General features: G+C 43.3%; 2 protein-coding genes and 1 long non-coding RNA gene across 3 annotated transcripts; 2 read left to right on the plus strand and 1 right to left on the minus strand.

Annotated features, from left to right (window-relative positions):
- Positions 1 to 276: 276 nt before the first annotated feature.
- Positions 277 to 1,287, minus strand: LOC133896308 (uncharacterized). The gene is made up of 4 exons (XR_009905743.1): positions 1,262 to 1,287; positions 1,005 to 1,178; positions 521 to 912; positions 277 to 438 (listed from the first exon to the last, which is right to left on the minus strand). It is a non-coding gene; the product is annotated as an uncharacterized LOC133896308 (long non-coding RNA).
- Positions 1,288 to 14,547: 13,260 nt separating this feature from the next.
- On the plus strand, positions 14,548 to 15,215 carry LOC133895861 (uncharacterized). Its single transcript, XM_062336380.1, has one exon. The coding sequence runs from the start codon at positions 14,627 to 14,629 to the stop codon at positions 14,870 to 14,872; it is 246 nt and encodes an 81-aa protein (XP_062192364.1). The 5' UTR covers positions 14,548 to 14,626; the 3' UTR covers positions 14,873 to 15,215.
- Positions 15,216 to 17,900: 2,685 nt separating this feature from the next.
- On the plus strand, positions 17,901 to 18,416 carry LOC133895758 (uncharacterized). The gene has a single exon (XM_062336261.1). It carries the CDS (start codon positions 18,009 to 18,011, stop codon positions 18,252 to 18,254), a length of 246 nt encoding a protein of 81 aa, XP_062192245.1. The 5' UTR covers positions 17,901 to 18,008; the 3' UTR covers positions 18,255 to 18,416.
- Positions 18,417 to 25,927: the final 7,511 nt, after the last annotated feature.

Raw genomic sequence — 25,927 nt, forward strand, 5'->3', positions numbered from 1 at the left:
GGAGCAAAAACGCTAATTAAGAAGTATGCATTTGAAAGTAAACAGAAATGGTAAGTATGGATATGGGGTTACAAAAGTAAGTTTTCAAAGTGAGGAGAACAAACCAAAGTGAGGTGGAGTACCAAAGTGCGAACCTCCAGCTCCAGGCGTACTCGATCCCTCTGATGGATACTGCACAAAGTAGGTAGTTAGCACAACACTCTATGGTTGTAAGAATGGCAATAATGGTGATTACAAGGTTATAAACTAACTCACAGGAGTGTTTGGAGCCTGTGGAGCAAGTGAACGAGAAGGGGTTGGCATCGGTGGCGGAGTTTGGCCCATTGCAGCATAAAGGGGCGTCATCATCGCATACCACTGGGATCGTTCTGCCGCCATCCTCTCCTCGAACGATCTCTCTAATTCGTGCCGGAGCCTCCTTTCTTCATCCAGCTGGGCCTACAGTGTGTCATCGCAATCTCATCATCGTTCCAATGCAAAGCATGTAAAGATAGTGGAGGATGAATGAAACAGAACTAACCTGCATTTCGTTCATCGCAATCCGTGTAGGCTCTGGGCGAGGGCGTATACCCGGACCTGAGCTCGTGCTCTGAGCTCTAAGCTGAGAGAGAGAGAGGGAGTGGTGGCCGTATCGAGTGTGCCGTCGCCAATCCAGAACCGGCCATGTTTCTTGCCTCCTCCCGCCCTCATAACCACTTCCCCATCAAGATCCTGCTTGCTCGGATCAAAGTCTGGGCCGTGGACCTCCTTTGCCATCGATGTGTATCCATCCAGGCGAGCCTTGACGTTCTCGTTGGTGTACGCTGAGGCCGGGTCATTCGGGTCATAAGCAACCCCGTGCATCGCCTTTGACTTATGGGCCAAAGCATAAGCCTTGAACTGGGAGAGAGGCTGACCATCATTTTTTGCCGACTGCAACAGAAAAACAATAACATTCATAAAGGGGACACCCGCACAGAAATTAAGGAGAACTGAGCTTGGGAACAACAGATGCTATTGCATACCCATCTAGCCGCGAAACCAGTCAGGCTGAGGTTGCCTTGATGGTGTGGCGCGCCAGGCATCAACAATCGCCTTTCCCGGCAAGCATTGTGACTCTCCTCCCACTCGGGAGCGCACCACTTGTCCACGATCACAAACCAGCACGGAAGGTCTCCGGCGCACCACCCCGGAGGCACCTAAATAATCAAGTACATGATATATAAGAAGAAGAAATTAAGTGTTAGTAATCTAAGGAACAATAAGCTTTAATGTACTTTACCTTCAGGTACTGCTCCCGGGTCAGAGATATGATCCTAGCGTCTTTTTTTGTCACCTTCGCTCCAAGGTGTCCGCGTGAAATTTGATCACGGCCTGGACGCGCGCCTCATAGTGCATATCCTTAACAAGTTTCTTGGTAGCTTTGTCGATGACAGCAGCTGGCCTAGCCTCTAAGCCCGGCTCGCATCTAAAAAAATCCTGCATATAGACGCGACGGATCCAGTCATTAGTTAAATAATTTCCATGCGATTAGTATTGACTAATGTAGTGCGAACGAAACTTACCCACAGCTCGGCCTTCACCCGCTCGGCTCTATTGGGAAACACCCTTCCCTCCCGGTCATGGGCGTCCGGCGCGGCTGCATAGTGAGCCCATGTGTATGCTGGCTCGATTACTCCGCCCAAAGTAACCATGCCAGGGAACTTCTCCTTGATCAAAAGTCCAAGGATGCCGTTTACATGGCGTGAGTGGTCACCCTCTCCAACCCTCAGCCAGTTCCTGCATAAGTGTAAAGGCAATTTATTAGTATGTGTTGAAATATTGAAGATACAAAGGCAAAAAAAATAATGAGAGTAGAGAGAGCCATTTACTTCTCTCCATCTGGTCGAATGAGCGGGCGTCTAGCCATTGGCACCGGTCGCCTCGGGAGGCTCGAAGGACCACGCAGCCACACACGAGAAGAAGTAGAGCTAGAGATACCCCCCTGGTCAACCTGCTCCTCCTCTACCTGCTCCTCCTCATCCCCAGACTGAGTCGCAGCCGTAGGTATAGGTGAGTCAGACTCAGACTCAGCCGCACCTAGAGGCGACTCAGTCTCCTCCTCAACAACAGGTATAGAAGCACCTCCTCCACCCCTACCTCCGCCTCTCGTCCTTCCTGGAGGTCTTCCCCCGGGGTCTCTTTCCGGACCCGTCACCTACATCCGTGGCTTTCCCCGTCGCCTTTTTGTATAGCGACGTTAACTTCCTCATACCGCCCACCATGCTATGAGAACGAGTAAACCAATTAGTACGGATGTTACAACTTGATGTAAATAAATGAAGCACACTAAAAAAACATGCTATGAGAAAGAATAAGTCATACAGTTATTACAAATAAACATACAGTTATTAGAAATAATCATCATCATCGGGATCAGCTGGATCATAAGTCTCATCATCACTATCACGCGTGTCGAAATAATCATCCTGATGCTCGGGAGGAGGAATGGCGTCATCACTGTCATTGTCTAAATGTAACCGCTCAAGTAATTCCAAGTCCCTTGTATTCTCAACCTCGTCTTCTTCGTCCTCGTCAACACCAGTTTCATTGTCTACTTCCATGCCCTAAGCTTCCGTCAAGTCGATCTCAAAATTCCCTACGAGCCCATCTTCTTGAAAGAATTCTCCATCATATGTGTTGGGGTCTATGTTGTAATCTTCATTGTTTGGGACTGGTAGTTTACCGTGTGGCGGTACCTTGTACACAACATCCCAACCCTTAAGACGCTCAACGGTTTTGCACGGGTACGAGAGATAATAAACTTGCGTGGCCTGTTGAGCCACAATATAGACATCGTCTCCTGGTAAGACGGTTGATTGTCGAATTTCGGCTAGCCCAAGATTAGGGGTCCGTCTCACTACTTCTGGATCGAACCAATGGCATTTGAATATGACGGGATTCAGAGGTTTGCTCCCATCAAAATTTAGTTCGTATATTTCTTCAATTCTTCCGTAGTACTCAGCCCCATCTAAGCCTGGAGTAAAAACTCCGGTATTTGTTGTTCTACGATTGGGCCGACTCTGCTTGTGGCTTGCTGTGTGGAAGCGATATCCATTCACATCGTAAGCCTTAAATGACCTGACCCTATAGGCACAACCATCCGCAACTTGTCTCAAGTCGGCACTCATAGACTCGTCGGTTGTTCCCTACAAGTTTAAGCGGGATAGCTTGGTGTATTAGTCGCATGTAAGAAATGAAATCAAGTTAGAAATGAAATCAAGTTGGTGTAATAGCCAAGTTAGAAAGTACTTTCTGTTTGAACCAAGAAATGAAATCGGGCATGTCATTTCCCACACCATCTCTAAGAAGGGCCGAAGCTTCCTCGAGGGTAGGTTCCCTTGATTCATACCAGAATTGCTCATTGAATTCCCTATAGCAATGAGAAGAAGCGGAGTTGGACACAAACTTGTGACTAGTTGAGAAATAATGTATTGAGCACTTACTGCATGTACGGCTCCACTTCGGATAGGTTGGTCAAGACATACAACATAATAGTGCGCCACTCTTCATGTTGCAAGGTCTTGTTAGTCGCACCACTTGCACTGCCAAGTTGCCCTCTAAAGATGCTAAGCTTTGATTCATCTTCGGGGTTTCCAACATTGTAACGAGGGGGTGGATTATGCACACTGGGAAGATTGTCAGCATAGTATTTTATTGTGAAGTTTGACACCTCCTCCAGGATGTATGCCTCGGCTATGGATGCTTCAATTTTGCATTTATTTTTACATTTATTTCAAAGAATCTTTTGGAATCTCTCAATTGAGTAGCACCAACGGCCCTGCACGGCCCCCCTCATTCGTGCTTCATACGGGAGGTGCAAAATCATATGTTGCATCGGATTAAAGAAGCCGGGTGGAAAGATCTTCTCCAACTTGCAGAGCAACACAGGCGCCAGTCTTTCCATGTCTGCTACCACGGTATGAGATAACTCTTTGGCACAAAGCTGGCGGAAGAAATTGCTCAACTCCGCAAGCACTAGCCAAACATCCTCGGGGACATAGCCTCGAATCATCACCGGCAGTAGCCGCTCAAGCCATATGTGATAGTCATGACTCTTGAGCCCGTTGATTCGTAAAGTAGCTAAATTCACTCCCCTCTTCAGATTCGCTGCATACCCATCAGGGAACATCAAGGTTTGGAACCACTCAAGTACTTCCCTCCTTTGGGCCCTTGTAAGAACGAAATTGGCCTTTGGCTTCGTCCATGATTTCCCGCCTTTGGGAGGAGCCATGTCTAGCTGTGGTCTATTGCATAATCTCGTTTGATCGACTCTAGCCTTAACGTTATCCTTTGTCTTCTCAGGAATGTCCATGATTGTGCCAAAAATGGCCTCAGCGACATTCTTTTCAGTGTGCATTACATCAATGTTATGTGGAAGAAGGAGATCATCGAAGTAGGGGAGATTCCACAAGCATGGCTTGTGAGTCCAGGCGTGTTGCTCACCATATCCCAGAAATCCATCTCCTTGGGCATTGGACTCGAGAGCGTCTAACTGAGCACGAACCGCGGCACCGGTCATCTTAGGTGGTGCTGAGCCTTCGGCAACTACATCTTTCATAAAGTTCTTCACGTCTTGTCTGAATGGATGGTCAAGAGGAAGGAATTGTCGATGCTTGTTGAAGGAAGAATATTTGCCACCCTTTGTCAACCAAATGAACATCAGAGCCGCCCTGCATACTAGGCATGGGAACTTCCCATGCACACACCAGCCACAGAATATCCCATACGCCGGTAGATCATGCAGGGAGTACTGGTACCAAACATGCATTTTGAAGTTTGTCTTTGTAGCTCGGTCATATGTCCAGACCCCATCCTCCCAAGCACGGACCAAATCATCCATCAGCGGCTCCATGTACACACTCATATTCTTCCCCAGGTATTCAGGCCCCGAAATTATCAGCGACAGGAATATGTTCTGTCGTTGAAAGATGACGCCGGGGGGGGGGGAGATTGAGGGGAATAACAAACATGGGCCAACAACTGTATGAGGCACAAGTCATACCATATGGATTGAACCCATCAGTTGCGAGCGCAATTCGTACATTACAAGCCTCTAGAGCTTTTTCACGATGAATCAGATCGAACGTCTTCCATGCTTCACCATCCGATGGATGTACCAGCTTGTAGGATTGTATCGACGCCCATCTTTGTGCCATGTCATCTGTTTAGCAGATTTCACAGTCATATACAGTCGTTGGATTCTCGGTACGAATGGAAGATACCGAAGGATCTTCACGGGGATTGCGAGCTGCCTCTTCTGACCATCACCAGAGTCTACCTCAAGATACCTAGAGGAATTGCACTTCACACAGTACTTTGCGTCCGCGTGTTCTTTCCTAAATAAGATGCATCCCTTTGGACAAGCATGTATCTGCTCATATGGCATCTTAAGTGCACGGAGGACTTTCTTCGACTCGTACATGCTCTTTGGCAGAATGTGACCTTCCGGGAGAAGGCTACCAACAACTGTCAGCATTGCATCGAAGGATTCTCGGCTGCAGCTAAACTGGGACTTGATAGCCATTAGGCGTCTGATGGCATCCAGTTGAGAAACCTTGCAATGCCCGTGAAGGGGTTGCTGCGCCGTAGACAACATATCATAAAAGGCCTTTGCGGTTGACTCCGGCACTTCCTCCATACGTGCTTCATTAAAATGTGCGTCATGGAAGTCATCTAGCATGTCTCCGACCCCGACATCATAGTCATTGGTGCGTTGACGCACCACCTCCTCTCTGGCACGTTCGGACTCACCATGGTAGGTCCACCGGGTATAGTGTGGCATAAACCCATTCTTACAAAGGTGTTGACCCATGACCTCCTTTGTTTGTTGACGCGTGTTTGCACAAATACTGCATGGGCACCAAGTTTCACGAGGTCCCTTAGGCCTAGCAAATGCTAATTCCAAGAACGCATCGGTCTTCTGGATCCATTCATCGGTCAAAAAACTCTGACTAGAGCGGCCAGTGTACATCCACTCACGATCATCCATCCTCTAACATATTGGGAAACATACACATATAATATTATTTATTCAGCAAGTAATATAAAAATCAAATATTTGTGTTTGGCCATAAGAGGGAATCGGCATGCATCAAACTATCTAATAGGTAAAGATAGGTCCTAATCCCACCTGACGATGTGTAGATTGGGCCGTTTCCATGCTCTACTCCGATCCGAGACATAATTTCGGCAGCACCTCCCCGCTGTTCTCCAAATACACGTCTCGGCAACAAAGCCAAGAGAATGCGTATCCGGAGAACAACGGGGAGACGCTGCCGAAACTCTGTCTCGGATCGGAGTAGAGCATTGAAACGAACCCAATCTACACATCCTCGGGCTGTCCAAAAAACGTGGACAATTCAAAACAGTTACGGTTATAGATATGCAAGGACTTGCATATTTGTAACCATAACTCTTTCAAACGGGAGACGCATAGGTTACGCACATGCACATCCTAAAGCCTAAATTAGCCAAAATTCAAAATTTCGACGGCACCTCCTTTGTAATAAATAGCAAAGTTGTGCCTTTAACAATTTAAGTTGCTCATATATTGAAACTAGCCAATTGTTACCTGTGCAATTGCACAACTCAACCCTAAAATCTCTATGAAGCAATAAAAACATCCAGCTAGCATTGTCATATAGCCTAAACACATTTCCAAAAGTACTTTTGCAAGGTTCAGATAGAGGTGATAGCATAGTTGACCAGTTCCTTCCCATTGAGTTGAACATTTACAATCTTTTCTATTTAAATTAGTAGGATTCATGCTTAAGATATATTTTTCTAACTAGGATTGACTGCCTCAAAAAATTAACTAGGATTGAATTTCAGAAAGAAAGAGCTGCTGCAGAAATTTATTATAAACACGCATGCCTTTCTAAAGGCGAGGAAAGATAATTTTATATTACGTCACCATATTTCAAGGAATATTCCTATCCACCTTAATTATTTAGTATAAACTAATCTCCAATGAGGGTTAAGCACTTAAGTTCCGTACTTGTATTGGACTTAATCATTTTGGTTTTGCTTATAAGCAACTCAATTTCGTACTGAGTTATTTGGGACCAGAAAATTCGGGACATATTATATCCTGTTTGTTTTCTTGGGATTGAAATGGACTTTGCTGGCAATCTGTAAAGATGACATAGACTTCTCCTTGGCTAAACTGCGTTCGATTGTCATGCTGGAAGAGTTGATTGATTTGATGCTATCTTGACATGCACTCAACCATATTAATTATAAAATGCAAAACAACACATGAAGTATGTTTGAATTATGTCAATCGGAGCCTATCCAGTATGCAGTAATGGATAAGGTTTGAATTTTACATACAATTATATGATAGTAGTGCTACCATTTGTCAATCGGAGCCTATCCAGTATGCAGTAATGGAGAAGACACTCGGTTGTACCTTGTTTCTGGCCGAGGTGCCGGCGGAGGGGCCGAGGTGCCGGCGGAGGGGCGGCGGGGGCGTTGTCGGCGGCGGCAGCGGCGGGCCGAGGCGGCGGCGGAGAGGGGGCGGCGGCGCAGGCGGTGCAGGGCCGCGGGCCGAGGCGGCGGCGGCCCGCAGGGGCGCGGTGGCAGCGGGCCGAGGCGGCGGAGGGGCGGCGGCGGGCCGAGGCGGCGCTGGCGGCGGAGGGGCGCGGCGGCGGATGGGCTCGGGGGCGCTGGCGGCGGAGGCAGGGCGGCGGCGCTGGCGGCGGGGGGGCGCGGGCCGAGGCGGCGGTGCTGGCGGCGGCGGCGGGCCGAGGCGGCGGCGGACGGGGGGCGGGGGCAGGCCGAGGCGGCGGTGGCAGGAGGGGAGTCACGCGCGGGACAGTTTTCGATCTGTCCCCGCGCGCGGGGTGGGGAAACCCTATATTCGCTGTTTTGCCGAGTGTGGGATCTTTGCCGAGTGTCAAATCTAGAACACTCGGCAAACCAGTTGTTTGCCGAGTGTTAGATCAAGGCACTCGGCAAACACGTGGTTTGCCGAGTGTAAAACAAAGACACTCGGCAAACACATGAATTTTTTTTTTGACTACATATTCACTAAATGAATTAGAAATAGCAAACGGACCCAGAAAAATACCAAATTTTAACATCGAATATGCTATGTTGTATGTTTAGTGTAGAAAAAGTTTCAAGGTCAAACGACGATTCAAACGTCACTTCGGGTTCAAACCTAATCTATTCCCTCTCGAAACCACGATTCTTCCTCGGAGATGCTTCGATTTCTAAGCATCGTACGTGACAACTTTTGCGAAACCTTCTCAATTTTTTATCTCAGCTTCTACGTATCATATCATGCAACTATGGCAAGTCTCATGTTTTTCTGACTTCGTTTGCTTTTTTTAGAATTAAAAAACCAATAAGCTACATGTTGCTGGTCGAGTGTTGCCGCCCAGATGTTTCAAATTTCTTTTCATTTCTTAGGTATGACCTAAAAATAGACTCAACAACATGAATATGATTTTTCTACCCATTTTTTTTCATTATTTCATGTACTTGCAGATCAAATTTGACTTATATCCATTAAAAGCCTAGAAATGCACTTAATGAATTAAAAATAGCAAACGGACCCAGAAAAATGCCAAATTTTAACATCGAATATGCTATGTTGTATGTTGAGTGTAGAAAAAGTTTTAAGGTCAAACGACGATTCAAACGTCACTTCGGGTTCAAACCTGATCCGTTCCCTCTCCAAACCATGATTCTTCCTCGGAGATGTTTCGATTTCTAAGCATCATACGTGACAACTTTTGCGAAACCTTCTCAATTTTTTATCTCAGTCTCTACGTATCATATCATGACACTATGGCAAGTCTCATATTTTTCTACCCATTTTTGTTCGTTATTTTATGTACTTGCAGATCAAATTTGACTTATATCCATCAAATAATTTCTTATGAAAAAGAGTTGTCCATAAAATTAGATTTCGATGAAACATAGCAAACATGTTATCCATCCAAGAATCACCAAATGAAGTCGCTTTTTTGTTCCACCACTTCTCACTATGCTACCAGCTACCTCCTCTGATGCACTTAACGATGAACCAAGTAAAACCCATAGAAGTGATCTTGCGTACTACTACTAGCATGGTGTGTGATGTGTTACAAGAACAGAGCTGTGTATCAAGTCAATGGCCAATCACTGTGTGCTTCCTCGATCGCACACACCAGGGAGCTCAGCTGAAGCGTCGTCGATCTCCAAACCAACTGGAGCAGTAAGAGATGTTGCTTCTGTAATGCAAATGAAACAATATAGCATCTTACTTTTTATTGTCATTTGTAAAAATTATTTGGATATAACGTTCGGGTAACCCAACCTCCACGTAATGTTTCAAACATGTATAGAACAAGGCTAGATAGAATAGGTTTAGGAATGAAAAACAAATTTTGATGGGAATAGGTGCGTTATGCTGGTTCAGTCGAAATTACAGTTTTGATAAAGTAAAGATTCACAATTACATAAGTCATCTTTAGTAGTATTTATTGGATAAGGTTAACCTTATTAGAGAAGGAGGAGGTACGGTACATTATCTTTAGTAGTATTTGTTGGATAAGGTTAACCTTATTAGAGAAGGAGGTACGGTACATTATGCAAGGAGACCACTATAATGATTACAATTATGTTAAACAGTGGTGGTCTTTTTTTCTCTCTTATATCATGTGTGTTGGGTGGTTATGTTGTAGACGGAGTCTACACTATAATGTTTTTCTATTGTAATAAGTGAGAAAGTAATTTATATAGTAGATAGAGTCTACATTGTAATAAAAAGTTGTAATAATGATCGGTCGGATATATTGTGAGATGTAGAGGTTGGAATGTTTTTCAAATTATTAAATTACCTTAAAAAAACTAGAGAAGTATCCTGAAGTAAAGTACTAGCTAGATACTGTCGAATTGAACTACAGAGAGCTGTGTGTATATATATACACACACACGCGCACACACCGTGACGTGCATTCATAAAATATTGTGATAATTTACCCTGAAAGAAGAATTCTTTATATTGAACTTTGAGCAGATAACTCTCTTGGATGGGTATATGTCCCCTGAAAATAAGCCAAGTGTTGGACATTTGCTAATTCATTAGAAATCCTACTTAGAAGTTTAAAAAATAGCACGTCTTGAGTAACACATAACTTTGAGCAGATAACCCTACTTAGAATATTCTGATGATTTATTCTAAAAGAAATTATCTATCTTATTAGTCACAACGTTGAGAGTAACGCAGAAATTTTACAAAACATACTCCATAGGAAGTGAAATATACCTCCTCTGATCCAATCTATAAGTCGTTTAGCACATCGACACACTTTTACTAATAGTTTTGATGATAATATGATATTTAGAGTAGAAAAGGTATATATTACAAAAATATATTTCACAACGGATCTAGTGATCTTAATTTTACCTTGTCAATATGTGAAATTGTCCATACAGTGATGCTCAAAGTTAAAAATATTTTACAAACACAAATCCTAAAATTCCTTTATTTTCGGACGGAGGGGTACTCCTATTTTTTAATCTATGGCGCGTTTGTATTTACCTATGACAATAGACAAGTTAGGACCATGCGTTCATAGCCAGATTCAGCAGACCTATAGTCAGGAGCGAAACCAGCCATGGGCTAAGTCTCAGGCTGTCCCATTTAATTTAAATTGGGTTTAAAAATTCTATTATTTACAAGGTAAATATAATAAAAATGTAGATTCAAATCCCGGACTAAAAACCACCTCCCTGGAGCCTAGTTTCGCCCCTGCCTGTAGCTGTTACTGGATAGCTAGCTCTCTGCATCCATTGCATCAGCACTGGACACTAACATCGCAAATTACACATTCGCCCCTGGTATCCTGGAAACCGTTGTCTCCGGCCACTGGTTTTCCGAACAAATTAGAATATAATCCCACATAAGTTTCCGGGATGCATGCTTTATCCACTTCTCAACGTCTTGTTTCCGGGCTGCATGCATTGATCTTATGGCTTGGATGAGTGTGCAAATGGACCTGCAGGATAGGGATGGAAACGGATCGGATATGCATGGAATCGAATTCGGATAGTACGATTTACCATATTTTAATCCGAATACAAATACGGATCCGGATATCTTCGAATACGAATACGAATCGGATAGTTCGAATACGAATCCGCATTCGGATATCTACTCGATTTTCGAAATTCAGGTTGGAAATTTAAATTTTTGAAAAAATTTGTCTGAAATTTGATAAAATTCAAATGAAATTTGTTCTACTTTGATTGGGCCGGAATTTTACAAATTTTGTTCAAAATTCATGTTGGAAATTTAAATTTTTGATCAAATTTAACTGAAATTTGATGAAATTTGACTGAAATTGTTCCAATTTGATTGGGTTGGAATTTCGTTCATATCTGAAATTTCTAAAACTTTAGCAAAATTTGGTTCCCTGGTTGGCGGATACGGATACAAATCGGATATATCTCGAATTCGGATATCCACATTTGAATCCGAATCTCGAAAACGAATTCGGATATATCCATTTTAGTATCCATTTCAGAAACGAATACGGATACGGATATCCATATTCGCATTTTAACGGATACGGAATCGGATAATTCGGATTTCCTGCCATCCATTTCCACCCCTACTGCAGGACATGAGTCTTTCGCTTTGGAGAGGAGAGCACATGGATTAAACTGCAGAAATTAGCTCGAACGAAGAGCTTGGCCGGCTCCAGTCAACCAAAAGCCGGTGTGGCTTGCTTGTGATTCAACCAACCTTCTCTCCTTCAGCACTCTCTATCTATCTTTGTTTTTTTTTCCTCTCGAAGATCTTCTCTCTCTTTTTGGCTAAGCTAGGTGTATGCTTCACGAGAAACAAAAGAAAAACTAGTCGGTACTGATCGCTAACATTTGACTCATGGTTTCTTCCCCGGCCCTTGTTATATTTTCAGAACTAATATCAATTTACAATTATTTATACACCTATAAAATAGATAAGTTGTAGTAGATGATCTCTATCTTACATCTTACACGATCAAACGTCAACAATTAAAATTGGTCTTCCGTCTCCTTCCATTTTAATTGTTTGCATTTATCCCGTCCACCATTCCCTTGTTGCAATCATGATCAGTGATCCTTTCTTTCCTTCCCCGCTTCTTTTCTTTTGCATCCGTCGCTTCCGCACATCGAACCTCTTCCCCTTCCATGCACCCAACCTCCTCCGATCCGACATCCATCAGTACACGGCCACGCTCTTCCCATATTCGCCCTTTCCCCGTTTGGTTTCTTCTCCCTAAAATCCCCTATCAACACTTTTGGCACCCTCGACAAATCCCGTTGATTTCGCTCCTCCCCCTCATTGCACTCCTGCTCGCCTCCCACATGCCGCCTCTTGTCCCTCTTCCGCTTGGCCGCTCTCTCTCTCCTGCTGTATAACGCCTCCAGCTCCTCTACCGCCTGTCGCTTCCCACCGGCTGGCCCAAGAGCGAAAACAGATTGCCGGGTGTAGGCTAATACATATTCCTACACCAGTGACCACGATCCCCTACCATAATCCGTGTCGATCACGTGCATCGTCTGACCCAACACTGCTAGCTTGCCACGATCGATCAAGGTGCCACCGACCACCGCGTGCTCCACCACCTCCTCCTAGTCCAGATCCTCCTCATCCTTCGCCTCCATAGACCGCGTCTCCATGTCGAGCGGCCGAGGGCCCGTGGTGGAGCCCTGCGCAAGCAATGGAAGAAGAAGGAGCTGAGATGTTAAGGCTAACTATGTGCGCTGCGGAGCACATCAGCTTGATTGGTTGATGCGGTGGGTGAGGGGTCATCGGCGTTGCCCCTCATGCTTGCCTCAATGATCCATCATCGATCCTTTTCACTCCTCAACCGTTGGCATGTCCTATCACAGCCAGCGCCTCAACTTAGCGCCAATGTACGATATAACATCAACTTAAACCCTACACCACTTTGGCGTTGAGTTGGGACTTATCACTACGTGAAAAAAAAATTCATTAGTGACGGATGATAACCGTCATTAGTTGAGTTGGGACTTATCACTACGTGAAAAAAATTTATTAGTGATGAGTGATAATCGTCATTAGTGACAGATTCCGTACCCATCACCCTGAACACATAACTAATGAGGTCATTAGTGACAGGTCGTAATTTTGACCCGTCACTCTTGATTGACAAACGCTTTTTGCGTTTTATGGATATGAAAAAGTCAAAAAAAAAATAACCTGAGCCATCCCCACGTAGATCCATCGAATATGCCCCATAAGCCACGCTATTTTTTACACTATTTTCAGTCTGCGTTCCATGAGAATCGAACTTGCGACCTCTCCCGCACGCACGTAGCCCCCTTACAACCCCACCTACCATGTAGTTATGATAGAAACCGGATATTATATCCTTTTAACCTTATTTGCTGAAGGTCATTAGTGACGTTTTATAACCGTGACCTGTCACTAATGATTGATTTTGCTTAATTTCATCGAGGGTTATAATTTACATATAAAATATTTCTTCATCCAAATTTGTATTAATATTTTATGAATTTTTGAATATCTCATGCAAACGATCGCAATTTGATAGGTGTCCTAGAGTGCCCTTCAGTAAACATGCATAAATTTTACATACGAGCTCCGATTTTAACGTTTTTTACTCTACGAACATTAAAGAAAAAGTTACATCCATTTCTTCATGTAACGTTGGGTTCGAAAAATTTTCTAAGGCCACATTCGGTCTATAAGATTAAGTTCTCGCCTCTTGAAGTTTCTGCACCGTTTTCGAAATACGTATTTGTGTCCATAGGCGCCACCCCCATACGCAACAAACTTGAGCAGAAATGTACAATGGTTCATATTTTAGTACTACTGAGGTGAGAAAAAATAAAAGAAAAATAAAAAATTTGTGAATAACGTTATTAGTGACCGGTCACAACTTGATCTGTTACTAATGACTGACATATGATGGCTCATCACTGATAAGTTGATCATTAATGGCAGATCATAACTTAACCTATCATTATTATCACCAGTGATTGATCATATTACGACTCGTCACTAATAATCACGGGTCTATATCGAGTCCCGATCAGATGGTACATTAGTGATGGATCCCATCACTAATAGATCTTCAATGATAGGTCTCAACGATCATCACTAATTTGGTGTCACTAATTAGGTGGCAATTAGCTAAATCTCCTACATCCCTATCCTAAATCAGCTATGGCTTTGACACTGAGATGTTGCACCCTAGCACCTTTGAGACCTGGTAGGTTAATCTGGGACATAGTTTCGGGTAGGAACCATTATTAGAAAATGATTAAATAAGAAGTCGAAATAGGCCAAATATAGCATCGCCATCTAACGCAACTTGTCAGCACTCAAAGCAAAGTAAGCAAGAAGACAAAGGAGCCCCCGGTATCCAGGAAAGAAACGAAAGCCCCCGCCCACCAGAAGGCCAAAACCATGGCCGCCAGCCTCCTGTTTTGCACTCCACACATGCGTCACTTCCCTCCTATATAACCACCACCAAGCTCCCTGCCCCTTCACAACCATCTCAACCGAGCTCATCTCATCTCTACTCTGCTCCGCATCAGCTCAAGAAGCTAGCTACAAGGTCAGGCAGATACTGCAATGGCGTCGGCAGCGAAGGCGTCGTGGATGGCGGCCATGAGCGTGGGCGCGGTGGAGTCGCTCAAGGACCAGGTGGGCCTCTGCCGCTGGAACTACGCGCTACGCTCGGTGCACCGCGCCGCCAGGGCCAGCATCGGCGGTGGCGCGGGGAGACTGACTCCGACGGCGGTGGAGAGGCGGAGGGCCAAGGAGGCCGAGGAGGGGCTCCGCACAGTGATGTACCTCAGCTGCTGGGGCCCCAATTGAGCCAGCTAATCATGCTAATTAGTTGCTACTAGGAGAGCTTGTTTGTATAAATTGTAGGGAATTAAGAGCCTTGGCTAATCCTAGCGATACCAGGATCTTGGCTCTCTGTACATGCTGTTGCTGATGACGATGAAAACTTTTTGCCTTTTTGTGACCTGAAAAATACTTGATCCATGTCTGAAATTATCTTGCGTACTACTACTAGCATGGTGTGTGATGTGTTACAAGAACAGAGCTGTGTATCAAGGCAATGGCCAATCACTGTGTGCTTCCTCGATCACACACACCAGGGAGCTCAGCTGAGGCGTCAATCACCAAACCAACTGGAGCAGTAAGAGATGTTGCTTCTGTAATGCAAATGAAACAATATAGCATCTCATTTTTTTGTCATTTGTAAAAATTATTTGGATATAACGTTTGGGTAACCCAACCTCCACGTAATGTTTCAAACATGTATAGAACATGGCTAGGTAGTATAGGTTTAGAAATGAAAAAACAAATTTTGGTAGGGATAGGTGCGTTATGCTGGTTCAGTTGTGATTTTTGATAAAGTAATGATTCACTCTTACATAAGTCATCTTTAGTAGTATTTATTGGATAAGGTTCCAAAACTTATTACAGAAGAGGAGGTGCAGTACATTATGCAATCGGCGTGCCGACTTTATGCAATCGGCGTGCCGACTTTTGGAGACCACTACAATGATTACAATTATATTAAACAGTAGTGGTCGTTTTTTTCTCTCTTACATTATGTGTGTTAAAGTGGTTCTTACATCATGTGTGTTAAAGTGGTTATGTTGTAGACAGGGTCTACACTATATGCTTTTCTATTGTAATAAGTGAGAAAGTAATCTATGTGGTAGACAGGGTTTACATTATAGTAAAAAGTTGTAACAGCGATATGATATATTGTGAGATGTAGAGGTTAGAATGTTTTTAAGTAATTCTATTACCTTAAAAAAGACTGGAGAAGTATCCTGAAGTAAAGGACTAGCTAGATACGGTCGAATTGAAATACAAAGTAGCGGCCCTCTACAGATGCTTCTACTCTATCCACGAGCAGTATATATATATACACACACACCGTGATGTGCATTCACAGAATATTGTGATAATTTACCCTGAAAGAAGAATTCTTTATATTGAACTTTGAGCAGATAACTCTCTTGGATGGGTATATGTCCCTGAAAATAAGCCAAGTGTTGGAAATTTGCTAATTCATTAGAAACCTACTTAGAAGTTTAAAAAATAGCACGTCTTGAGTAACACATAACTTTGAGCAGATAACCCTAATTAGAATATTCTGATGATTTATTCTAAAAGAAATCATCTATCTTATTAGTCACAACGTTGATAGTAACGCAGAAATTTTACAAAACATACTCCATAGGAAGTGAAATATACCCCCTCTGATCCAATCTATAAGTCGTTTAGCACATTGACACACTTTTACTAATAATTTTGATGATAATATGATATTTAGAATAGAAAAAGTATATATTACAAAAAAATATTTCACAACGGATCTAGTGATCTTAATTTTACCTTGTTAATATGTGAAATTGTCCATACAGTGATGCTCAAAGTTAAAAATATTTGACAGACACAAATCCTAAAATACCTATATTTTCGAACAGAGGGGTACTCTAATTTTTTTTTATCTAGGGAGTATCTGTGTTTACCTAAGACAATAGATAAGTTAGGACCATGCGTTCATGTTCAGATTCAGCAGACCTATAGTAAGGAGCGAAATTAGTCATGAGCTAAGGCTATCTCCAGTAGCTATCTTAAATTTTCATTCTCAAAAATACTATTACAACATCCCTTATCACTATTATAGTATTCTTTATTTTTTCATCTCCAGCAGCTACCTTATTTACTACTTTCTACTACTATTTTTCCTCCCTTCGATCCCACTGTCAGCCTTTGTAAAAAAAATACTGTAACAGTATTCTCTCTCTGGTCTCCCTGTCAGCCACTGTAAACAGTACTGATACAATACCCCTAGGCAAAATACATGTTCATACTCTCTCCGCAACACTGTAGCAGTACTGTGCGACACTGTACCACCAGATAAGGTGTTACGCATTTTCAGTGCTACAGTATTGTACGGGGTACTGTAGTACTGGATAGTGGAACTGCTAGCGTTGGCTTAAGTCTAAGGCTGTCCCATTTAATTTAAATTGGGTTTAAAAAATCTATTATTTACAAGGTAAATATAATAAAAATTTAGAGTCAAATCCGGACTAAAAACCACCTCCTGAGGCCTAGTTTCGCCCCTGCCTGTAGCTGTTACTGGATATCTAGCTCTCTGCATCCATTGCATCAGCACTGGACACTAACATCGCAAATTACACATTCGCCCCTGGTCTCCTGGAAACCGTTGTCTCCGGCCACTGGTTTTCCTAACAACTTAGAATATAATCCCACATAAGTTTCCGGGATGCATGCTTTATCCACTTCTCAACGTCTTGTTTCCGGGATGCATGCATTGATCTTATGGCTTGGATAAGTGTGCAAATGGACCTGCAGGACATGAATCTTTCGCTTTGGAGAGGAGAGCACATGGATTAAACTGCAGAAATTAGCTCGAACGAAGAGCTTGGCCGGCTCCAGTCAACCAAAAGCCGGTGTGGCTTGCTTGTGATTCAACCAACCTTCTCTCCTTCAGCACTCTCTATCTTTCTTTTCCCCTCAAAGATCTTCTCTCTCTTTTTGGCTAAGCTAGGTGCATGCTTCACGAGAAACAAAAGAAAAACTAGTCAGTACTGATAGGTTAATCTGGGACATAGTTTCGGGTAGGAACCATTATTAGAAAATGATTAAATAAGAAGTCGAAATAGGCCAAATATAGCATCGCCATCTAACGCAACTTGTCAGCACTCAAAGCAAAGTAAGCAAGAAGACAAAGGAGCCCCCGGTATCCAGGAAAGAAACGAAAGCCCCCGCCCACCAGAAGGGCAAAACCATGGCCGCCAGCCTCCTGTTTTGCACTCCACACATGCGTCACTCCCCTCCTATATAACCACCACCAAGCTCCCTGCCCCTTCACAACCATCTCAACCGAGTTCATCTCATCTCTACTCTGCTCCGCATCAGCTCAAGAAGCTAGCTACAAGGTCAGACAGATACTGCAATGGCGTCGGCAGCGAAGGCGTCGTGGATGGCGGCCATGAGCGTGGGCGCGGTGGAGTCGCTCAAGGACCAGGTGGGCCTCTGCCGCTGGAACTACGCGCTACGCTCGGTGCACCGCGCCGCCAGGGCCAGCATCGGCGGTGGCGCGGGGAGACTGACTCCGACGGCGGTGGAGAGGCGGAGGGCCAAGGAGGCCGAGGAGGGGCTCCGCACAGTGATGTACCTCAGTTGCTGGGGCCCCAATTGAGTCAGCTAATCATGCTAATTAGTTGCTACTAGGAGAGCTTGTTTGTATAAATTGTAGGGAATTAAGAGCCTTGGCTAATCCTAGTGATACCAGGATCTTGGCTCTCTGTACATGCTGTTGCTGATGACGATGAAAACTTTTTGCCTTTTTGTGACCTGAAAATTACTTTATCCATGTCTGAAGTTATCTTGCGTACTACTACTAGCATGGTGTGTGATGTGTTACAAGAACAGAGCTGTGTATCAAGTCAATGGCCAATCACTGTGTGCTTCCTCGATCGCACACACCAGGGAGCTCAGCTGAAGCGTCGTCGATCTCCAAACCAACTGGAGCAGTAAGAGATGTTGCTTCTATAATGCAAATGAAACAATATAACGTTTGGGTAACCCAACCTCCGTAATGTTTCAAACATGTATAGAACATGGCTAGATAGAATAGGTTTAGAAATGAAAAAACAAAATTTGGGGATAGGTGCCTTATGTTGGGTATTTTGGTTCAATTGAAATGATGTGATTTTTGATAAAGTAAATATTCACTCTTACGTGCAAATCATCTTCAGAGTATTTATTGGGTAAAGTTCTGAATGCAAATGATGTGCTGATTTTTGGAGACCAATACAATGATTACAATTATGTTAAATAGTGGTGGTCATTTTTAATAATGATCGGTTAGATATATCGTGAGATGTACAGAGGCTGGAATGTTTTTAAGTTATTTTATTATCTTAAAAGAACTAGAGCAGTGACCTGAAGTAAAGTACTAGCTAGATACTGTCAAATTGAACTACAGAGTAGCGGACCTCTGCGGATGCTTCTACTATATATATATACACACACACCGTGACGTGCATTCACAGAATATTGTGATAATTTACCCTGAAAGAAGAATTCTTTATATTGAACTTTGAGCAGATACTCTTGGATGGGTATATGTCCCCTGAAAATAAGCCAAGTGTTGGAAATTTGCTAATTCATTAGAAACCCTACTTAGAAGTTTAAAAAATAGCACGTCTTGAGTAACACATAACTTTGAGCAGATAACCCTACTTAAAATATTTTGATGATTTATTCTAAAAGAAATTATCTATCTTATTAGTCAGAGCGTTGAGAGTAACGCAGAAATTTTACAAAACATACTCCATAGGAAGTGAAATATACCCCCTCTGATCCAATTTAGCACATCGACACACTTTTACTAATAATTTTGATGATAATATGATATTTAGAATAGAAAAAGTATATATTACGAAAATATATTTCACAATGAATCTAGTGATCTTAATTTTACCTTGTCAATATGTGAAATTGTCCATACAATGATTCTCAAAGTTAAAAATATTTGACAGACACAAATCCTAAAACATCTATATTTTCGAACGGAGAGGTACTCCTATTTTTTTTTATCTAGGGCGCGTCTGTGTTTACCTAAGACAATATACAAGTTAGGACCATGCGTTCATGGCCAGATTTAGCAGACCTGTAGCCAGGGGCGGAGTTAGCCATTCGGTAAGTCTCAGACTGTCCCATTCAAATTTAAATTGGATCTAAAAAATCTATTATTTACAAGGTAAATATAATAAAAATTTAGATTCAAATCCCGGACTAAAAACCACCTCCCTGGAGCCTAGTTCCGCCCCTGCCTGTAGCTGTTACTGGATAGCTAGCTCTCTGCATCCATTGCATCAGCACTGGACACTAACATCGCAAATTACACATTCGCCCCTAGTATCCTGGAAACCGTTGTCTCCGGCCACTGGTTTTCCGAACAAATTAGAATATAATCCCACATAAGTTTCCGGGATGCATGCTTTATCCACTTCTCAACGTCTTGCTTCCGGGATGCATGCATTGATCTTATGGCTTGGATGAGTGTGCAAATGGACCTGCAGGACATGAGTCTTTCGCTTTGGAGAAGAGAGCACATGGATTAAACTGCAGAAATTAGCTCGAATGAAGAGCTTGGCCGGCTCCAGTCAACCAAAAGCCGGTGTGGCTTGCTTGTGATTCAACCAACCTTCTCTCCTTCAGCACTCTATCTTTCTTTTTCTCTCGAAGATCTTCTCTCTTTTTGGCTAAGCTAGGTGCATGCTTCACGAGAAACAAAAGAAAAACTAGTCGGTACTGATCGCTAACATTTGACTTATCTTTTTTCCCCGGCCCTCGTTATCTTTTCAGAACTAGTGTCAATTTACTATTATCTATATATCTATAAAATAGATAAGTTGTAACAAATTCGAACGATCTCCATCTTACCACTTACACAATCAAACATCAACAATTAAAATTGGTCTTCCGTCTCATTCCCTTTTAATTATTTGCATTTATCCCTCCACCATTCTCTTGTTGCAATCATGATCAATGATCCTTTCCTTCCTTCCCCGCTTCTTTTCTTCTCCATCCGTCCCTTCCACACATTCAACCTCTTCCCCTTCCATGCACCCAACCTCCTCCGATCCGACATCCATCAGTACACGGCCACACTCTTCCCATATTCTCCCTTTCCCCGTCCGATCCCCAATTGACACTTTTGGCACCCTCGACAAATCCTGTTGATTTTGCTCCTCACCCCCCTCATCGTGCTCCTGCTTCTCACCTCCCACATGCCGCCTCTTGTCCCTCTTCCGCTTGGCCGCCCTCTCTCCTGACGTATGCCGCCTCCAGCTCCTCTACTGCCCATCGCTTCCCACCAGCTATCCCAATAGCGAAAACGGATTGCCGGGTGTAGGCTAGTACATATTCCTACACCAGTGACCACGATCCCCTACCATAATCGGCATCGATCACTGGCATCGTCTGACCCCAACACCACTAGCTTGCCATGATCGATCAAGGTGCCACCAACCACCGCATGCTCCACCTCCTCCTCCTAGTCCGGGTCCTCCTCATTCTTCGCCTCCACGGACCGCGTCTCCATGCTGAGCAGCTGAGGCCCCGTGGTGTAGCCCTGCGCAAGCAATGGCAGAAGAAAGAGCCGAGATGTTAAGGTTAACTATGTGTGCTGCGGAGCACATCAACTTGATTGGTTGATGCGGTGGGCGAGGGGTCATTGGCGTTGCCCCCTCATGCTTGCCTCAGCAATCCATCATCGATCCTTTTCACTCCTCAACCGTTGGCGCATCCTGTCGTAGCTAGTGGCGGAGCTAGGATATTTGTGTTGGGTAGGTACTCCAACTTTTTATAAGACTGCGAAATGAATATATAAGTAAAAGATTCCTAAAAGCACAATACAAATGTATTTAAAAATATATCATAATATTACAAATTCAACAAATAAGGTCTTACATAAATAGAAGATTACAATACTACTCTATATTCTTCACTTTGTGCTTTCTCATGGCCATGAAAGTCTCAATTATGTCATCCTCGCTTACTTTGAAGAAAATATCCAGCTCAATAAATGTGATTAAGCCATATAATGATTCAAAGTTTGTCACAAACCACATAATCTAATTTCTAAAATTCTACTAATTAAGTATCATATGAGTAATATGAATAATAAAGAAAAACAATAACATCGATATCTGTCAAACAAATATTGAAACAATTAATAAGATCGATCAATCCCAATAATAACAACTAGTACTCTATCGTGCAATGCATCTGCTCCAACTCCTAGCTAGTGCTGCTTTCCTATCTCTTTTCCCTTTTTCTAGACAAGAATCAAAACTAGTACTTGATTTTCTAGGCAAGGATAAAGCAATTAGTAACTTACTTGTTGTTAATCTCTTGCTAAATTTTATCAATAACACCAATATATATTCTCTTTTATAATGATCATCAACTATTTGTACTAGGTAAATTGAAGCTTATGGCATTGCAAATTTGGAAATTGCAATCAACATTGAACATACAAGATTATAAGATCAATTGAAGCTCACGTTATTGCAATATTGAACCTCAAACATATGTGCTGGCTGAGTGGTTGTGCTCTGTGCTCACAGCCTCACTCTCCCTGGCCCCTACACATACTTGAAAAAAATGGATTGGATACCCTGGCAGTCCCAGGTCCACCTGAACTACCCACTGGATCCGCCTATGGTCGTAGCAGGCGTTGGCGAAACGCATGCATTCAGGTACATGTACACCTTTCATGGATGCGCGCTAGCTTCCCGACCAAAATACTCAATTGAAGAATCATTCTTTCATTCATGTTAGTCGATGGATGCCTTCTATGGAGGAGAGAGGGCTGAGCTTGGGCCAAGAAACAATTGCATCCACTTAGTTATATGTCTAATTGATATGTTTTTTTCTTCCTATTTCAGTTGGTCCTCAATACAAAACGATGCTATATTTTTTTGATGCTTGACACATTCACTCGGTATTAGATTAATTGAGGAAGGAAAACGACGATTGAGGTGGTGGTTTTCAAAAGAAGTTGTGATCATTGCTTGTTAGTCAATTTAATTGAAAATTGCAATATCATCATCTTTGATAATGGTTCACACTCCTTTCCCAGCTAAAGAGAATTTCCATGGGCGAAGTTAGTCTTGTTTTCCTTAGAGCAAAGTCTGTGATTAGGACATATTTACATGTTATAGAGTTAGACCACAGATTGTATCAATAATGGAAAAGCCTTGCTTAATTTGGTATTGTAAAATATGCTTTCTTATGGCTTTGCTAATATGATTCTATAAAATTGGTTTTTGTTACTTATTACAATATTTTTTTTCTTAATTTCTCTATTGTTTCATACTTTGTTTGATGCGGAATGTGTAGTTGTGGTGTTAGAAGAGCGCAAGAAGAAGGGATGAGGATAAGGATGGGGCTAGCAATCATGATAGCCGCTTTGCATATGTTCAACTTCGCAAATGATAAATATGATGTTTATTCATGGTGCATATTGCGTAGACACGAGAGCTTTATGAGTTATACTACTATAGAAAATGTCATCATTACCAGTACAAAATTGACATCATTGTCGGTTTTTAAAACGACAGTGAATAAGCAACAGTGATAATCTATGATTATCATTGCCGGTTCTAGAACGGACAGTGATTGTACATAGCACTGCCGGTTCGTAATACAAACCGGCAATGATACAAGCTATTACCGTGAGTTCTTAATCTTATTCTACTCGATTTGTATACGCAATATGCCGGTTCATAACTGGAATCGGTAGTGATACTCAATCCAGGATAAAAAAAAATTAAGCATTAATAGTGATACTTAAATGAGATTAGTATTACTAATTGCCATATTAATTGAGTTCATATTATACTAATTACACCAAAAGCTACCATTAGCATACGACAGTGCATAAAACCCTAACACACGCGTTGACTACCCATGGCCGAGATGATACTCGACCCACGATCGGAAGTCGTCATCGCCATCATCGCTGTCATCGTTGCTGCTGTCGTCCTCGTCGTGGGAGTTGTTGTTGTCAGTGCCGGCGGTGGCGACACCATCTCTAAGGTCCACCTCTTGCTCTTCCTCTCCCTCCTCATCCTCATCGTCATCGTCGTCATCATCGTCGTCCCCCTCCTCCTCCTCCGAGCTCTTTCGGGCTTCTTGGCATTCAGCTCGTCGATGAAGAGATCCCACCACATCGTCTGATGATGGGGATCTTGGAAAAAATGTCAGAGTCCGAGGAGGTCTAGGGAGCCTCGTCCGACGACCCGCTCGACGGGGCCTCCTCCTCCCCGGACGAGGTCGCGGGTGTGGGAGGTGTCCTCGAAGGTGGCGATGGAGGTGGTAGCGGATCCATGGGTCGCGCAGAGGTGTAGGCGGCCGGTGGTGGGTGCGAGAGAGAGAGCAAGCAAGCGGGAGTGAGCGAGCGAGCGCAGAGGTGTAGCCACACTTGGTTGCTCAATTAAATCATTCCTTACTTCTGGCACTGTCGTGTTCGTGTTTTATTTTCACTTTTCTTCTAGTTTTTGAACGTGTGGAATCGAGGGCTTCATGGGGTGTTCAGCGAGTGGCTCAAAATTTGGCAAAATTGGCAAACAGGATGAGACCGATGAAGAGGAAGAAGAGGAGCAATCAGAGCATTCAGATGGATAGACTGAACAAGAGGTAGGAAAGGTCACACTGGAGGGTGCTAGTCAGTTCTTCGTTCTCATGCAAACAACATGATGTTCCCGGTGAATCCTGTTTTCTCCATTAACCTCCTCATCTTGATTTCCTTGCTGTTCGAAACAGGGCGAGACCGATCAAAATGAAGAGGAGTAGCAGGAGGATAATGGTAGCAGCTACCTGGGTCGGGACGTGCAAGGAAGTGTTTCCAATGAAACCTGAACGTGGCTAATATTTGTTCCTCTTCCTAATCAGATTTTCACGATTCAATTAACTAATCGATACTGATATAAAAAGCTTAGGTAGAAAACTTTCGATCTCCACCATCTATCGTCTTTGATTGTAGGGCTGGGATCTCCACCATCTATTGTGCCTGAATGGTGCTTCTCATTTAGGCATCATGCATCCAGCACAATGGTTGAGGTCAAAACTAGATATAGCCGGAAAAAAAGTATGGGTGATGGCACCGTCAGATGTGTTGCAAGCACCATTAATTTTTTTCAAGACAACGGAAGTATAACTTCACAGCTATTTTTTTTAAAAAAAAGGCACTTAAATTCGTGTCCAAGAGAATTATTCCAATTTTGGTGGTCTAGACGTACATCCATGCCTTCAACCAACTGAGCTGCAAGCGCCATTAATGCTACAGTCCGGACACTTTTCAATCATCCCAGTATCATACTCTGTCCGTCCCACTTTGTTAGGCGCCGATTGATTTCCGATTTGTCCCGTTTTGTTAGGTGCTAATTAGGACCACCCTCGACGAACGCTTCGAATACACACGGGCATTGATTAGAACCTCGCTCGGCGACGCTTCGATCGCACGCTATTGCATGCAGCCATGCTAGCTTCTGCATGCGGCAGGCGAGAATAAGAATAGAGTAAAGGAGGGAGGCCATGGGCGGCAGGCGAGAACTCATAGCGGCAAACTCGTTCGAGCGAATCGCCGGACTCGACGACGAGGACGACACTGCGAAGTCATTCAGTGGCGCGTCAGAGAGTTCATGGAAGCTGGCGATGGAGACGAGGATGACTCAACGGCGAGGGAGATGAAGACGTTGCGGACTCGTTCGACACCGGCGATCTCTTAGAGGCAATACATGGCGAGCGAGCGAAGAAACACCCGTGGACTTGACCGACGCTGAGATGGAAGACAACGTCGAAGCAGCGAAGAAATGAGCTGTGGCTAATGTAGCAAAGTTTCTTGAAGATTATGAGAAGGCTGCAGTAGAGATTCTGTAGTTTTGGAATGATCCCTAGTTAATCATTAAGAAACTCTAAGGCTTCCATAACAATATATGGATCACATTGTACCGTTCCAAGGCTTTCCAAGGTTTGCTTCTTCATGTGCGGAATAGCGTAATGTTGGCCGCCTTTATGCCGCAAAATCTCCCTCATGCACGACTGTTGAGTAAGAAATACACGATTAGATATTTCTGTTGGGTATTCTTCGTATGCTTGCATAACCTTGTTAACGATATCTTCAACATTATTTGGAGATGATTTCTGGAACAAAGACTGAATGGCTGCAGAAAAAACCAAGGTCCAGTATGTTGAGATCTGGAGAATTAGGAGGCTGGCAAACTAAACGAATATTAAAGCCATCTTCGGTTGCCATTCTACAGAAATCTTCATCATCAATGGAAATGTGTGTCTTTG

Source organism: Phragmites australis, chromosome 16, assembly GCF_958298935.1.
Source record: "Phragmites australis chromosome 16, lpPhrAust1.1, whole genome shotgun sequence".
In the NCBI taxonomy this organism is placed as follows: domain Eukaryota; kingdom Viridiplantae; phylum Streptophyta; class Magnoliopsida; order Poales; family Poaceae; genus Phragmites; species Phragmites australis.